The 17,214-nt window shown below is 41.1% G+C and overlaps 1 protein-coding gene across 1 annotated transcript in view; it reads left to right on the top strand.

Moving 5' to 3' along the window:
- The window catches only part of ADAMTS9 (ADAM metallopeptidase with thrombospondin type 1 motif 9), a gene marked incomplete at its 5' end in the record, with an annotated part of 174,170 nt that overhangs the window by 68,215 nt on the left and 88,741 nt on the right, over positions 1 to 17,214 (top strand). The window contains 9 exons of the mRNA XM_082662846.1: positions 937 to 1,103; positions 1,196 to 1,325; positions 1,898 to 2,024; positions 6,924 to 7,134; positions 7,611 to 7,775; positions 9,790 to 9,954; positions 13,404 to 13,523; positions 16,121 to 16,225; positions 16,358 to 16,525. Of these exons, the coding sequence (XP_082518972.1) occupies positions 937 to 1,103; positions 1,196 to 1,325; positions 1,898 to 2,024; positions 6,924 to 7,134; positions 7,611 to 7,775; positions 9,790 to 9,954; positions 13,404 to 13,523; positions 16,121 to 16,225; positions 16,358 to 16,525 (1,358 nt within the window). The remainder of the gene's footprint in view (positions 1 to 936; positions 1,104 to 1,195; positions 1,326 to 1,897; positions 2,025 to 6,923; positions 7,135 to 7,610; positions 7,776 to 9,789; positions 9,955 to 13,403; positions 13,524 to 16,120; positions 16,226 to 16,357; positions 16,526 to 17,214) is intronic.

Raw genomic sequence — 17,214 nt, 5'->3', positions numbered from 1 at the left:
ACATGGCATCTGACTTCTCTCCTAAAGCCAGAGATTCAAGGAAGAGCAAGGTGGAGCCCTAATGCCTTTGACCTGGCCTTGGAAGTCACAGTATCCTAGTGATTACTCCAGTGCTACTATTATTACATCAGTGCTACTCAGTGTGGTAGGGAACAACACAGGTGTGACTATCAAAAGGCAAGGATTGTTGGGGCCGTATTGGAGGCTGGCTACCTCAGTGGGCCTCACCAAGGAAGTGATATTTGAGCATCATATTGGCTGTGGATTTCTACATTTCAACATCTGTCTAAACAGAGAAAACTAAGAAAGATCAGTAGGTTCAACTAATTCTCATATGAAGTAGAAACGGTTATTTGTGTGGGAACCAATTTTGTAAGTGTTCATTTTATTCATATGTATTTTTAAATCATAAAACTTTTTTTCTTCTTTTAAATTGGGGTAATGTTGGTTTATAACATTAGGTAAGTTTCACACGTACAGCATTATATTTCTGCTTCTGTATATACTACAGCTTGTTCACCACGAAAAATTTAGTCTCCATCCATCACCATCCAGTTGATCTCCTTTACCCTTTTGGCCCCCCGCCCCGCCCCTTCTCCTCTGGTAACCACAGCTCATTGCTTCCATCTGTAATCCTGTGTTTGCGGGGCTTGTATCAAAAACTCCAGGCTAATTAGCACGCTTGTATTATATTTCTAATTTTCAAGGGCACCATGAAGGGGAGGTGTTTTATCTCCACTTAAGAGATAAAGAGATCAAGACCAAGAGGAGGAAAGTGATGTCCCAAGGCCACATAGTTGCCAGGTGGCAAAGTTCGGATTTGAGCCTGTGCGTGTCTGGCTGAACAGTCTACGTTCTTCACACTCTGGCTGTCTGCCTATCAAAGTATTATTTCAAGTGGCAGCAAATCAATGAATTCTCTTTTCTCATCTTTAGCTTTATCAAGCAGTAAAGGTGAATTCTTGCTAAATGGAGACTTTGTTGTCACAATGTCCAAAAGGGAAATCCGGGTTGGGAATGCCGTGATAGAGTACAGCGGGTCCGACAACGTAGTGGAAAGAATCAACTCCACAGATCGCATTGAACAAGAACTTTTGCTTCAGGTAAACACTTGGCAATGAGCCCATGCCCATTTTCTAACTCCAAGAATCACCAGGCCCACACACATCCTCTCCATTTTGTCTGCACATCCCAGGTGTTGTCCGTGGGAAAGTTATACAACCCCGATGTGCGCTATTCTTTCAACATTCCAATTGAAGACAAACCCCAACAGTTTTACTGGAACAGTCATGGACCCTGGCAAGCATGCAGCAAACCCTGCCAAGGTATCTACTTTTAGGTTGAGTTTGGGGGATTCGAGGTGTTTTTTATATTTTTGGAAGCAGCCGAATACATGCAATCTATAAACCTTTCGATCTGCATGCATTTTCTAATCTTTCTCTGCATCTATCTGGTCACTTTGGGCTGGCAAGTTGAGCTGTTCAAGGGATTCAGGATATGCTAAGTTTCCTCGTTATGTGTGAAGCCAAGCAAAATCAGCTCTGCCAAGCTGATTTTCCAGAGACATAGATTTAGTAGTCGTATTATGTGATTGATCTTGTTTCCTTCTGTCTACAGTATGAGTTGTCAAACTACAGCCAGTGGGCTGAATCCAGCCCACTTCCTGCTTTTATAAATAAAGTTTTATTGAAACACGGACACACCAATTTTTTACATTTGTAAGCAGCTGCTTTTGCCCTATAACAAGAGTTTAGTAGCTGCGACAGAAGTCATGTGGCCCACGAAACCAAAAATATTGACTATCTAACCCTTTACAGAAGATGTTTGCCAGTCCCTGGTCTAAATAGTTTATGGAATAGGCTACTTTGTCTGAATAATTTTTTTCCTCCTTGCTTAGGGGAGCGGAAACGAAAACCTGTTTGTACCAGGGAATCTGATCAGCTTACAGTTTCTGATCAAAGATGTGATCGGCTGCCCCAGCCAGCACCCATTACTGAACCCTGCGGCACAGACTGTGACCTGAGGTGAGGCCAGTGTTTCCTCATGGTCTTTAGTACTGAGTTGTGAGGGTTTTGTAGGAGGTCTCTGCATGTGAGAAGCAGGTGTGGTTGTTAGTCTTTAGACCCCCTTCCTTGTGTTTCAGTGAAATAAGCTTTAGCCCATTTTCCATCTCTCTGAAACTGATTAAGACACATACCTGCAGATTTCTGGTTCTAATCCTGAGAATTAGAAACAACTACTAGAGTATGGCACTTGCCAAAAAAACGTTCTCATTTGACCCTCACAACTCGCTGCATAGGTGTTATTATGAGGGCGTTACGTCAAATGCAAAAGTTTGTTTGGAAAGGCAGCAGAAAAGAGGTAACCTCGTCCATCAAGGTACCCATAATGCTCTGTATCCACCCACAGTGTTTATCACCCAGTATGAGATGAGAACTTTTACATACGTGAAAGTTGCAACGCACTAATGTAGAGTTATGGAGGGAACTAGAAGAAAATTTATATAGAGATATCTAGATATGCAAACAGTTCTATATTTAAGAAAAATCTGAAATCTGAGGCAAGAAATGGCGAGTAAATAGAGAATTATCAAGCGTTTCCATTTCTCTTGGTGAAAAGGAATAACTCTGAGGAGTTTTCTGCTCCATGTCTGTTGCCCGCCCTACTTGCATTCCCTTAGATTTCACTTCCCCACTGACTGAATCCAGCTGGGGCCGGTACAGTCTCAAAGGATCAGTGCAGATATTGTGGAACACCTGCCTGCAGCGCTGAGCATGCTCTTATAATCCCAAGGAAGGCGAGTTTGTACAAAGAACCGCAAGTAATAGAACATGACCATTAAAAAAAAAAAGATTTTTGAAGAACCCTGTTTAAAGTTTATGCAAGGAGCACCAAGTTGAGGTGGAGATCATGTTTGAACTGTTTCTTCGAGAAACTAATATTTTTCACTTCAATCAGATTCTAAAATAAGCTGCCGTTAGTTGGTGATGATGCTGGCGAATTGTATGTTCTCCAGAGTTTCTCCTGCATTGGAAGCTTTCTGACAGAGAACAAAAATTAAGCAAATTGTACAAAGTGAATGCACTGAAAGGTAGCCTTGGATCCATGATACTTTTATGTAGAATTATGAAGATATCAACTGGATTTCTTTTCACTTTGTATTAATGGTTTACGTGGAGTTACATGCTACTCAGAACTTGGTTAGAGAATAAAATACCAAGGGTAATAATAATGATAATAGCAGCAGCTACTTTTTGTGAGTACCTGTCATGTGTGTTAAATGCTACACATGCCTTGTCTCATTTAATCCTCCTAGTAGCCCTATGAAATGGATCCTACTTGCCCCCATTTCACAGATAAGGAAGCTGAGCCTCTGTGAGGTTAAGTGTCCTGCCTGGAGTCACTTAGCTAATAAGTGTTGAGCTTGTATTTGCACTTTCTGATTCTGATTTTTATTAAAACTCATTTCACAATAACTAGGTAAATAAAGTCAGGTCTTAAAGTCTTTGCATTTCATATAGTAGGTATATCAAAGGTACTATTCTAAATTCCCCATTTGGAGAAAGCCACCTGCTTTTTTTTATACTTAACATAAAAAAAGAAAAAAAAAAAACACCTTAAACTCTGCTGATACCAAAGGAGGACAGTAGCTCAGGGAACCGGCTTGGGTGATGATAGCACCTCTGGCTGATTAAAGAAAAGAAAGTGAAGGAATTTTAGCCATGCCTTTTGGTAGATGTGTCTATGGTAGAAGTGACAGACCTTGTGGGGGAGAATTTAGAAATAAAAAGAATAAAAGGGGAAGTTTAGGATTAGTTTTTAAAGCCTCATAACTAGACAGGTGCATGCTCATGTCTGAAATTAAGTAGATCTTACTGATTGATTGATTGCACTGCACAGCTTGTGGGATCTTAGTTCCCCAACCAGGGATTGAACCCTGGCCCTCGGCAGTGCGAGCACAGAGTCCTAACCCCTGGACCCCCAGGGAAGTCCCCAGAAGTTTGTGTTTATATGTCAGCATTTCAAGCTCATATCTTACTGGCATTTACAGATTGTTGGAAGAATAAAGTTGTTTACTGAAAAAACAGGCAAAGGCAGAAACTGAGCCCAAAGAAGGCATTACTGTCTGTCTTCTCTCTGTCAACTTGACAGTGGCTGTTTTTATGATTTATACTAATAATTGCCAAGTATCTTTGTGCAAAACTGAACGATTGGAGAGAAGATTAATACTGGTTGCTCAAACTCTACAACAGTTTTTCCCAAAACATTTTTATGGAATGCTAGTTGAACAGGATGATCCATGGCAAACCAGTGTGTGTGAGAAGTATTACTGACTGTCTTCTCCACTATGTGAAGATTTGTAATTCAGATTAACATTCTGAAGGCCCTGAGAAGTTCTGCAATAGAGGAACTTGCTTAAATCAGTAGTTCCCCAAATTATTTAATGCCACAATGCTCCACACACCCACTGGAGACATACATTCTTTTCTGTTTTCCACTTATTAACAGACACTTTGCTTTTCTGCAATATAGTAACACATTACAATTGTTACATGACATGAATGAATGAGTTCAGAACACTGAAGGTGAGATGACTTGCCAGTGTGATAATAAGTGAAGTTAAGTGATAGCATTTTGAGAACTTTCCTAAAGCAGTGCTGTGACCTTTTCACAGACTACGCCATGTTCTCTGCCTGGGTTCTGGGGATTGTGTGAATATCAGGAAAACTCTGGTACACTTTTCCAGCCCAAGCTGCTGGTGCGCTTGTAGGGGGCAGGATTCCTGGCTCCCTTATCCAGGATGGAAAATAACCCTTCCACGAGGAAATGATGAAGGCAAAGAGAAGGTAGCTGAGAATCAAAGGGCGGATGAAAGTTCCAGATGCCTCTGTTGAATTGGTCCACATTTTTTGCCTCACTTCCTTAGGGAAGTGAGAGTTTGCCCAGATTAAACTTTGACAGGATGAGATAAAGCACTGTTTTACAATCCCCATGTAACATGTTCCGGTTAGAAATAAATCCTCCAAATACTATGTCACTCCCATGGAAAATCTCAGTAGCCCACTTTACATGCCAAATGTAGGAGTGGGTCAACTCTGACCTACTTTTGAGCATTTGTGAGAAATTCCAAGATAAACTTGTGTCCAGTGCTCTTCTTCTCTTCCTGAGTGTAGAAGGGAGAACTTTTAGGACATTGGTATTTGGCAAGCCACGGAGTTTATGAGCAAGAGAGAATTAACGATCAAGAGCAAATTCAAATGAAGATCATAAAGAAATCATCCTTTTGAGATTGCTAAGTTTGATCAACGAAACACGTTTCAAGCTCATTTTTTAGACTATTCTATTCATTTTAAGCATTTTTTTTTCTTTTTTAAGCTCTAGCTCCACTGCTGGAGCATTAAAAGAACCACTTGATTTATCAGTACATACTGCGCACCTACTGTGTGCCAAAAAAGTCTTATAGGTACTAGGGATATAAAGTTGACAAAAATTTGTTAGATTCATATCTACTTTTAAAAGTGAATAATCGTGGGACCGGAAGGGATGGATAGGTGGAGCACAGAGGAGTTTTACGTCTGTGTGATACTGTAATGGTGGATATATATTCACTAAGCATGTGTCTAAACCCATAGAATATATAACATCAAGAGTGAACCCTCATCTAAACTATAGACTTTAGTTGATAATGATGTGACAACGTAGGTTCATCAGTTGTAACAGATGTCCCACTCTGGTGGGGAGTGCTGCCGATGGGGAGGCTCTGCATATGTGAGGGCAGGGGTATGTGGGAAATCTCTGTACCTTCCTCTCGGTTTTGTCGTGGACCTAAAACTGCTCTAAAAAAATTAGTCTTTAAAAAAAAAAATTGTGGGACTTCCCTGGTGGTCCAGTGGTTAAGAATCCAGCTTCTCATGCAGGGGACTTGGGTTCGATCCCTGGTCAGAGAACTAAGATCCCACATGCTGGGCTTCCCTGGTGGCGCAGTGGTTGACAGTCCGCCTGCCGATGCAGGGGACGCGGGTTCGTGCCCTGGTCTGGGAGGATCCCACATGCTGCGGAGTGGCTGAGCCCGTGCGCCATGGCCACTGAGCCTGTGCGTCCGGAGCCTGTGCTCCGCGGCGGGAGAGGCCACAGCAGTGAGAGGCCCGCATACCGCAAAAAAAAAAGATCCCACATGCTGCTGGGCAACTAAGCCCATGTGCCGCAACTACTGAGCCCGCCCACTCTGAAGCCCACGTGCCACAATGAAAGATCCCGTGTGCCACAACAAAGATCCCATGTGCCACAACTAAGACGCTAAACAGCCAAAAAAAAAAAAATTGTAATTGAGTTATATAGACTACGGTCTGTGGCTTCAAGCAACTTAGTCTTTATTCACAGATAATAATGTACACAGTTTAGCATACTTGAAATTCACAATTATAGGCCAAATTATCCATTCCTTTATTAATTCACAGGATGTTCACTGAGCATTTTCCAGCACAGGCCCACATAAAGTAGGTTTCCTAGGGATTGTTTCCAACAGTGATTCCCTGTTAAAGCAGCCTCCTTGACAAATGAAAGGCTGGGTTGCATGAACCTTTTAAATATAAAATTACTTTTTTTGCTCTGCTGAATTCCAATGTTTTTTGTTTTTTTTTTTTTTTTTGGTTACTTGAATTTCAGATTGACTGTATCGGGGAGAATCTTCACAAACACAGAACCACTGACTATCACTCTGTGACTTACGTGTACATTGGCAGCCATGAAAAATACATGGAAATGCTGGTTTTAAATTGGATTTCAGTAACTGACTGTGGCTTTGCGTTTCATGGTATTTGAGTTAAGGAAGAAAACAGAGCTCAACTCTTCCACCAGTCGAGTCTCAATAAGACATATATATTTAATAGAAATGTTGGTTTCTCCCCGTTGTTTATGCATAGGTGGCACGTGGCCAGCAGGAGTGAATGTAGTGCCCAGTGTGGCTTGGGTTACCGCACATTAGACATCTACTGTGCCAGATACAGCAGGCTAGATGGGAAGACCGAGAAGGTTGATGACAGTTTTTGCAGCAGTCACCCCAAACCAAGCAACCGGGAAAAATGCTCAGGAGAATGTAACACTGGTGGCTGGCGCTATTCTGCTTGGACTGAAGTAAGTTGGTTCTCACTCAGAGAGTCTTCTTCTTGGAGTAAGTCTGATTAGCTGATGATGGCTCCTTGCAGAACTGCATTGAGAAATCCCATTTAGAGTACCATGATTGATTTATAATGGCTGCCCCCATTAAAACTGCAGAAGAGTACCATGATTGATTTGTAATGTCTGATGTGGGCATGGCATGTGGAAAATTGGGAGTGGTGGAACAACTCAACAGAACACTTTTTTCATATCCCACAAACTATGTCCAATTTTGTTTTCCTTTGCCAGTTTGCTAATATTGACTTCAGTATAAACCTGGTAAATAAATTGGTAACATGAACCGATCCCCCTAAAATAACTAGAATTGACCAGACTTTGTTGGTTGGTTGTTTCTTAAGGACTGGAAGAGACAAGCCAGCCTAGCCAGTATCTTGAGCATGCTTGATGAGAAACTCAGCAATAATTTTATTTCATTTGTTTTGTCCTTTCAGTGTTCTAAAAGCTGTGATGGTGGAAGCCAGCGGAGAAGGGCTATTTGTGTCAACACCCGTAATGACGTACTTGATGATAGCAAATGCACGCATCAAGAGAAAGTCACCATTCAGAAGTGCAACGAGTTCCCTTGTCCACAGTGGAAATCAGGAGACTGGTCAGAGGTGAGATGGAAAGGCTGTTATTTCCCCCAGCTCATCTCCGACACTCAATTCTGAGTCTCCCACAGGTCGGTTCAAGGCTAGACCAGCTACACCTTTCTCCCACCTCCTCTTGAGGAAACAACTCCAGTCTCCCCCCTGCCCCATGACTGTCTTCACTGGACATGACTGGTCCACTGGCGACGCCAGAGTCACAGTGGGTTTATCTGGATTACCCACCGTAGTAGCTTCTGTTGGTGATTTTTTTCTCCTCTTTTTTTTTTTTGCGGTACGCGGGCCTCTCACTGTTGTGGCCTCTCCCGTTGCGGAGCACAGGTTCTGGACGCGCAGGCTCAGCGGCCATGGCTCACGGGCCCAGCCGCTCCGCGGCATGTGGGATCCTGCCAGACCGGGGCACGAACCCACGTCCCCTGCATCGGCAGGCGGACTCTCAACCACTAGCGCCACTAGGGAAGCCCTGTTAGTGATTTTTGAAGCTCCAGCTCCTCACCTTCCCTCCCCCTTGAGCCCTGGCTAAGTTGCTATAAAGGAAATCAGGGCTTTCTTTATTAATTATAAAGCTGCATTGGCTTCGATCTGAAGTCAAAAATAAGATTCCCTGATTTCTTACCTTTGAAATAAGAGAATTAGACCCCAGTGAGTGACCTATTTGATTACCCATCTAGTTGCTAGTGGAAAACTTGGGAAAAAGAGAAAGTAGCAGGCTGAGTATTCCAGATGTATGCTTTGCTTGTCCCTTACCCGATGAAGCATAAGGCTAACCCTCCATTGTGTAGCATAGGTGGCCCGAGGACAGCAACTGGCTTTTATAGACAGAGTCAGTATTTCCTGGTGAGCTTCTCACCGAGCAAGTGCCTCCCTCCACCTTTCTTCAGGGGAGCAAGTGGCAGGGGAACAGAAATTGCCTCATTTATGGGCCAAGTCAGGAATGTGGCGAAAGAGGTATTTCCCTGCTACAGCTTCTGCATCCATTCCCTTATCTCATCCGTGCAAGTGCAATATTAACTGTTTACTTTCAACATTAAATAAAATCTGAATCATAAAAGAATACTATTAACGCCTCTGAAATGGCAGACAAGTAACAGTGCATGTGGTTAACAGTGTCTGACTCCTGGACAAATTAACAGCAAACCTAGTTCTTATGTTCTATGTTAACTACGTGGCCTTAGCTTCAATTCTAGTATTTAGTAAAAAAAAAAAAAAAGAAGAAAGAAGGTATTGGGTTTAAGTTCTACTTAGATAGCTAATACTAGCTTAAGTAACAGACCTTTGCAAAAATACTTAATGAAATGGAAGTGGGAGATATGAAAGTATATATTCAGTATGATCCAACATTCCATAGCTAAAAAGACTGGGAAGAAAACAGCAAAATTTTAATAATAATTATCCCTAGGTAGGTAGTGAGATTTGGGGATCATTATAGTTTTCTCTTTTATGTCTTTCTGTATTTCTCAAGTTTTCTACAATGAAAGTAGATAATAATGACGATGTTATTTATTCATTTAGATTATATTTAAGACTCATTGAATGAGCATGTGCTAAGTACTTCACTTGGATTTTTCTTATTTAGTTTTCACAATTCCTGGCAGTAGGCATTATTGTGTTCCCCATTGTACCGATGAGAAAATTGAAATACAGGGAGATCACTTAGTATCCACAGCTGATTAAAAAACAGTATTAGGATTAAAAACTAGGTTAGTCTGACTCGTAAATTCCCCACCCTTAACTTTTATGCTACCAAACCATGAATGCTGTTTTTCAGGATTTCACAGCATGATGCTGTGTTAAGTTTATTCTGTGCTTGAAACTGTCCCAGAGCCTGGATGAATACAGAATGAATGAACGAATGAGTGAATGCGTGAAAAGCTTGAACCTTGATGTATTTACAAATTGCAACGACTGAGAGGAATTGCTGTGGGAAAAGAGAACACCTGGTCCTGTTAATCAATGACTAATCCCCGGGAACCACAGCACATTGTTCAGAAATGACCCTGACTGGCTGTACCTTTTATTACAGTGCTTGGTCACCTGCGGAAAAGGGCATAAGCACCGCCAGGTCTGGTGTCAGTTTGGCGAAGATCGATTAAACGATAGAATCTGTGACTCTGAGACCAAGCCAGCCTCCATGCAGACCTGTCAGCAGCCAGAATGTGCGTCCTGGCAGGCAGGTCCCTGGGGACAGGTATTTTGAATGATAAAGTTCTTAACTACATTCTTTCCTTCTTATCTGGAGCGGGCCTGCAGAGGGACGTTCCAGCGGCCGGGATTTAACCACCATGGCATGTGGCACGCACTGCACCTCCGTGGCGCCAAGTGATGGAAACTCTGCAACCATTTTGCCCCACTTCTGAGGGTTGCCGCTTGGCCTCCTGGAGCTGATTATTCCTTTTCCAGACCCACGTGCATGTCTTCGCCCTTGGGTTAAAACTGTAGCTTGAGCACACACGAATTTGAACAAATTCACAACAGATCTCGTGCCTGGCTGATGTTATCTACTAGCGTGCAGCTGTGGGTCTGTTACAGAATGTGATCCAGCGCCAGTGTCTTTGGCAGGAGGGTCTGGGCTGGGATTTGGAAGGGATGTTTTGGCTCCCAGTGTCATGATTCCTACGTTCACCTCTCATAAATTATTCAGACTTTTCAAACAGAATTAATTAGATCAAAGGTTACAGGAATCATCTCTCTTTGAAAGAATCTTTTCCAAGCCCCCAGTGTAGGTTTCACAGTCATTTGAACTGTTCTTAAAGGAGAGAGTGAAAGTCTCCCTTGGGCTTGCATTTAAGAAGCCACTACTCTTGGAATTAAGTCTTTCCTAATATAGAAGCAAAAGCGTTCGGGTACTATTTAAGTAGCACTCCACGTTCCCAAGAGAAGCAAAGCAGCTGCTTGCTGTCACTTGTGTAATCTCTTTAAGAATGACTCTCCCTCCGCCCTGTCCAGCCACAGCCTCTTCCCTAGCTTACGTCTTCATTTCCAACATACGTGCAGTAAGTGAGAGCAGCGTTATTACTACACCCTTACAATTTCTACCGTTTACATTGGCACTCTTCCTCTCCATTACACAGCGTCCTTGGTCAGAATGGTTGATCATGTTTGATCACACTTATTAAACAGGGGGAGTCCACTCATGCCCCAGATCTTGCCTCCTTTTTGTCCATATCTGCTAGCTCTTGTAAATAATAGCAGAAGGAGAGCACAGCTCAGGGCCACTGTTAAGATTTGAATATAACAGCTTTTAGAACTAAAAGGCCTATTTTTTTATGTGTGTTTATACCAGGTCAGTCCTAGCCAGAAATTTGTCCCTCCTTTGACTGAACATGCAATTCAGGGCAACAGACTTTCTTAAAATATTGAAGAATAACGCACGTTCATAAGAGAAGTTTTGCAAAAAGTAATTTAACAAAAAGAAGAAAACCACACTCCTAGCTCTACACTGCAGAGTTAATACATTTATGAGTGTCTCCTTATGTTTTAAAAACTAAAAATAGGATTGTATTTCATCAATTTTTTGTTAATTGAAGTAAAACTCACGAAACAAAATTAACCATTTTAAAGTGAACAAATCAGTGGCATTTAGTACATTCAGAATGTTGTACAACCACCACCTCTATCTAGTTCCAAAACATTTTTGTCACCCCAAAATACTCATTAAGCAGTTACTCCCCATTTCCCCTTCACCCCTGCAGCCAACAATCTGCTTTCCACCTCCATGGATTTACTTATTCTAAGTATTTCGTACAAATGGGATCATACAATACGTGACTGTTTGTGTCTCCAGCTTCTTTCACATAGCATGGTGTTTTTAAGGTTCATCCATGTTGTAGCACACATATGTACCTCATTCCTTTTTATGGCTGCATAATATTCCATGTATGGATATACCGTAATTTGTTCATCCATTTATCCCTCTACAGACATTTGGGTTGTTTGCACCTTTTGGCTAATGTGCATAGTACTTAATTCTTCTATAAATGTTTGGTAGAATTCACCAGTGAAGCCATCTGGTCCTGGACTTTTCTTTATTAAGAAGTCTTTGATTACTGAGTCAATATTTTTACTTCTTATAGGTCTGTTCAAACTTTCTGTTTCTTTTTAAGTCAAGTTTTGTGATTTTTTGTGTTTCTGGGTAATTAGTATGTGTTTGGAAATTTGTGTGTTTCATCTAGATTGTCTAACATGTTGGCTTATAATTGTTCACCGTACTTTCATTATCCTTTTTTATTGCTGTAGAGTCAGCAGCCGTGCCCTTGCTTTCACTTCTGATTTTAGTTGTTTGCGTCTTCTCTCGTTCTAGTCAGTCTAGGTAAAGATTTATAAATTTTGTTGGTCTTTTTATAGAGCCAACTTCTAGTTTTGTTGATTCTGTTGTTTTTCTATTCTAGTCTTTTTTTTTTTTTTCCTTCTGCTAGTTTTGAGTTTAGTTTGTTCTTTTTCTAGTTCCTTAAGGGGTAAGGTTAGGTTATTGATTTGAGATCTTTTTTTTTTAATAATATACGTGTTTACAGACAAATTTCCCTCTGAGCACTGCTTTTGCTGCATCTTTATATTTATTAAAACGTAAATTTTATGTTTTATTTTTGATTATATTCATCTGAAAGTACTTTCTAATTTCCTTTGTGATTTCCTCTTTGATCCACTGGTTATTTAAGACTCTGTTGTTTTATTTGCACATATGTGTGAATCTTTCAGTTTTCCTCCTGTTATTTCTTTCTACTTGTGGCCAGAGATGATACTTTGTGGGATTTCAGGGTTTTAAAATTTATTAAGACTTGTTTTGTGGCCTAATACATGGTCTGTACTGGAGAATGTTCCATGTGCATTTGAGAGGAACGTGTAATATGGCAGGGGGGCAATAAGCAAAACTATCTCAACACTTTCCTACTGAAATTTGTCAGTAAGCACTCACCTAGTTGCTTTAAGTGTTTGATTAGCTTCCAGAGTTAAAAAAAAACAAAGATTCTGCCATTTTTTGCCAGCTTAATTGTTGCTTCAGTGGAGGGATCAACTCTTGGGGCTTCCTGAACTGCTATTTCCATGACGTCACTCTCTCTACTTATTGTCTTTTAGATGCTTTTTAAGTCTAACAATTAGGCTTAGTGGCTACATTTTCCTTATGATCTGTTTGCCATGGTGCATTTAATTGACTTTTGGTTCTTGCCTAGTTAAGTGGTTTCTAATATTTTGCCTTTTAGAAATAATATTGCAAAGACCATTCTTACACAAAAATATTCATGCAAACTCCGATAATTGCTTTAGGAAAATTTCCCAGAAGTCAAATAACTATATAAAGTACCTATTTTAGCCACAGCATTCTGCTAGGTAGAGTGTGAAAGATGTAAAAATGATTGAAATGTACTCCCCTCTTTCCAGGGGTTCACAGTCAAGGAACTGAACTCCTACAAACATAATTCCAATGGGAGGCAGAAATAATTCCATGTAATATCTTGATAATCGATTAGTATAATTTGTACAGAGTAGGATTACCTGCTTTTACATAATATCTTTGAGTGCCAGCCCTCTGGCCCACTATGATGGAAATATTTTTTCTCTTGTAGAATGTGATAGGTAAAGTTAGGGAAAGAGAACATTGGCTAGATTGTATATCCTTTCTGTTTTATTTCTTTCCCCCAGTGCAGTGTCACTTGTGGACAGGGATACCAGCTAAGAGCAGTGAAATGCATCATTGGGACATACATGTCAGTGGTGGATGACAATGACTGCAATGCAGCGACTAGACCAACTGATACCCAGGTAAATTTCCTTTGTCAAAATCAGTTATTGGCTTTGGGCCCTGATGCCAAAACTTCCCAGGAGCTCAGTCAAAACTGAAGTCCTTTCATAGTTAAGTATGTAGATAGAGGAAACAGTAGACTAACTAAATTGTTCTGGATTTACGTATTTGTTACATTCTGTATCTAATATTTTGATGTACCAGTTTTGTTCTCTGCTTATTGGAATTGTATGTAGGCTTGATTCTGATTCTTATTGGGTGGCAAAGTTTGACTCTTTGGGCTGGTTTTCTTGAACTCAGATTTTTTTAATGATTTCAATGTAGGGTTTGGCAAATAGTATCGTATGTTCAGGCTGCATGTGCTGGAGCTGGCTTGTTCTAGCTCACAAGCGATGGTTGGTAAATTTTCAGAAATTTTGCAAGCTGGTTGTTAAATTCAGTCATTATTAAAAATTGAAAATAAAAACCTATAAATAAATAGATGATATTAAAAATGAAGTTGAGAAATACTTTTCCCTTTCTAATTATTTTCCTGTAGTTCACTCTCATTTACATTACATTTGTACGTATTTGCATGGTGGAAATACTGTACAGTGGTGAGCACATCCCTTTTTAACTCTGTGTTCATTGATACCAAGTTGGTAGCTTGAAATTGGCCATGGTGAGAGTACTTACACCACAGAAATCAGTAGATGCTGTAATTCAGAGTTTAATTGATTGTTGTATTGATTGTTTAGACTCAAAAAAGTGAGGGAACAAATGTTAATAATGCAGACTAAACTTTTAAAAGTCTTGTGTCTGCAGCTGTTATGTTGTAAACAGCATAAAAAAATAAGGAAATATTTTTCTGGTACTTGAAAATTATTTGCTGGTTCAGCACAGAAATTGTTCATGTCATTGGGTGAGTGAGCGAAGTTCTGACATACATCTTCATTGTTTCTCTTTCACGATACTCTTAAATGTAAACAAAATATCAACTGACATTCATGTCAGAACTACATTTGTCCAGCAACGACAACCATCGCTCAGGCACAGATTCAAGAGTTCAGCAAAAACAACAAACGTGTTCTGTAAGAATCAATGGCTCTATGAAATTTAAATTAAAGAATTGTATATTTTATTGTTATTTGTAAATTTTATGCTACACACTCTTTATATCAGAAAAACTTATAATAAGCATATATATACATGCATAAGTGCATGTAATATGTGTGTATGTATATATGTATATACACATACATATCTGTACACACGCATAAGCACGCCTTGTTTCTCGAGAGAGCTAGTTGGTAATCATTCACCAGCACACTATTGCATGTAGACCTTGATTTTGGCATCATTTGTGTGAGGAGAATATGTAAAGAGAAGACTGGGGTTTTCAGATCAGCTTTGCTAATTGCAGAAGACAGGATTTGAACCCAGACCACACCCAGAAGTTATGCTCTGAGGCCCCATCTGGCCACTGTACTGCCTCGGCTCTGAGTGCCCTCAGTCTGCTACTTGGCAACATGTGTTGTTCATGGATGCAGAGTCTCAAAAAAGGAAATGAATATGGCAGTGATGTTCATGCTGTCATTGCTGATCAGTTAACCAAACACTGCTTGTGACTTGTGTCATCTTTATTTTTTTTATTGAAATGTTCCAACCCACTGCATGATAAATGCCTGGGAAGTAGCTGCGACATCTAAACACGCAGAAAGTAAGGTCTTAGCGACTCCCTTAGAGATTCACAACATACGTTTCTAAGTTATTCAGTAATATCCATGGACTGACTATAGGGTAGCTCTTGCAGCTGCCGCATGTGAATAAATTTTTCACTGTGCGACAAGTTCCCTGTGCCATTCTTTGGACCCAGGCAGAGGAATAGGCAAGGTCTGAACCAAATAACAGAATTTCCTGTTCAGTTGGTAAACTTCCTAAAGTCACTTCAGCACTGAGCCTCCAGCACTTTGCACTGTGCCCGGGCATCCTGGGCATTTAATGGGTATGTATTTAATCCAAGAACATTTGATAACCACTGAGGCTGGGAATGATTGTGAACAGGTGTGTACTTCCGATTTCCCATTTGGAAATCTGGGAATATTACCTACGCATGGATAACCTCAGTCCATCGTAGGAATGGCCTCTGAGTGATTGAGGGGTGTGATATAAATTCTAGGCTTTGTGATATTGAATACACCTCTTGTATCTAGAGTTGACCTTCTTCGGGGCCTCAGGAGCTATCTGCGGGTACACTCGGAAAGCAAGTTCATGGTTAGCAAAATCTGATTAAGAAGTGAATTGAAATGTAGAAGCAGAAATTGGCCTGCAGAATGTTTCAAAACATTAACAGTTAATCATGTTAAAAGGGTATGCTGCTCTTTCCTAAATTGTGTGTCATTTTACAATGTCTTCTTCACACAAACAGGTAAATAAATGTGGTTTTGTATTAAGGCACGTACAAAGGGACTCAGATTATATCCCATTTCACAGTTGAATTTGTAGTTGGGGCTGAGAGGTGTCACGTGACTTGCCCCAAATCACCCAGAAGTCTGAGATCTTAGAATTCTTTGTCCTTATATTTGTATACGCCATGACTGAAAGGTAACTTTGGCTTTTTCTTCCCGTCCGCGTCTAGGACTGTGAATTACCATCTTGTCACCCTCCCCCCGCTGCCCCGGAAGCGAGGAGAAGCACACACAGTGCTCCAAGGACCCAGTGGCGATTTGGGTCTTGGACGCCAGTAAGAACGGAAGAAGTAGAGAGGGTGGGAGGGAAGGCAGACGTTCTCTGACACAACTTGAGAAAGTAGGTTTCTATCCAGTGAGTGACTGTTTCAGATAACATTTCTGCATTGTTTTATTCCAACACCCAGTGCTCAGCCACTTGTGGAAAAGGTACCCGGATGAGATATGTCAGCTGTCGGGACGAGGATGGCTCTGTGGCTGACGAGAGTGCCTGTGCAACCCTCCCTAGACCAGTGGCAAAGGAGGAATGTTCTGTGACCCCCTGTGGGCGGTGGAAGGCTCTGGACTGGAACCCGGTAAGCAAGTGGATTCTTTGGAATTGGGAGAGGACTGGGGGAGCTGTAAGGAGGATGACTAGTCGTGGGTCCCCAAGGTCAACGGGCACTGTTTTAGAATTGGACTTGGTTGTGAGATATTCTTCTCCGCGTATGTGCAGCTGGTATGAATCTTAGCCAGATGTGCAAGAAATGCACATTTTTTAAAAATGTGTAAATCAACTTACAACCCCTTAAGCCCACATCCTGTTGGGCTGGTTGGAAAATGCAGTCTTAACTGAGCCAAGTCACATTAGAATGTAGTAGGCTTGTGGAGTACCAGAAGTAGCAGGGAGAAGTGGGGGGAGTAAGGGGAGGGCCTCAACTTGCATCTGGGTGCCTCCTGCATCCCGTGGTCCCTTCAAGTCCTGTGCCTCTGGCTTCCCTGCCGAGAGGGAGAAGTAGGAACCCTCAGGCGATGCTGGGGACCCAGCCTCCTGTGCACACCAGGAACCACCTGTGGACTTCTATAAAAGTAGAAAAAAAAAAAAAAAAGTAGAAAAACCTTTGTGTTCAGGTAACTCCTGCTTTCTGCCTTGCAAAAGCTCCCGAGTCCAGGAAATACAGAGCTTAGGACAGGTGACGAGAATGGAGATGAATATCTCAATAAATACCATAATACATATATGAAATGTGAGAGCTGGATTCAGAGAGAGCTGTGTAAAAATCCA

Source organism: Grampus griseus, assembly GCF_964374135.1.
Source record: "Grampus griseus genome assembly, chromosome: 10".
Classification (NCBI taxonomy): domain Eukaryota; kingdom Metazoa; phylum Chordata; class Mammalia; order Artiodactyla; family Delphinidae; genus Grampus; species Grampus griseus.
The sequence above is the reverse complement of the archived record's forward strand: the minus strand, read 5'-3'. Positions and strand labels throughout refer to the sequence as shown.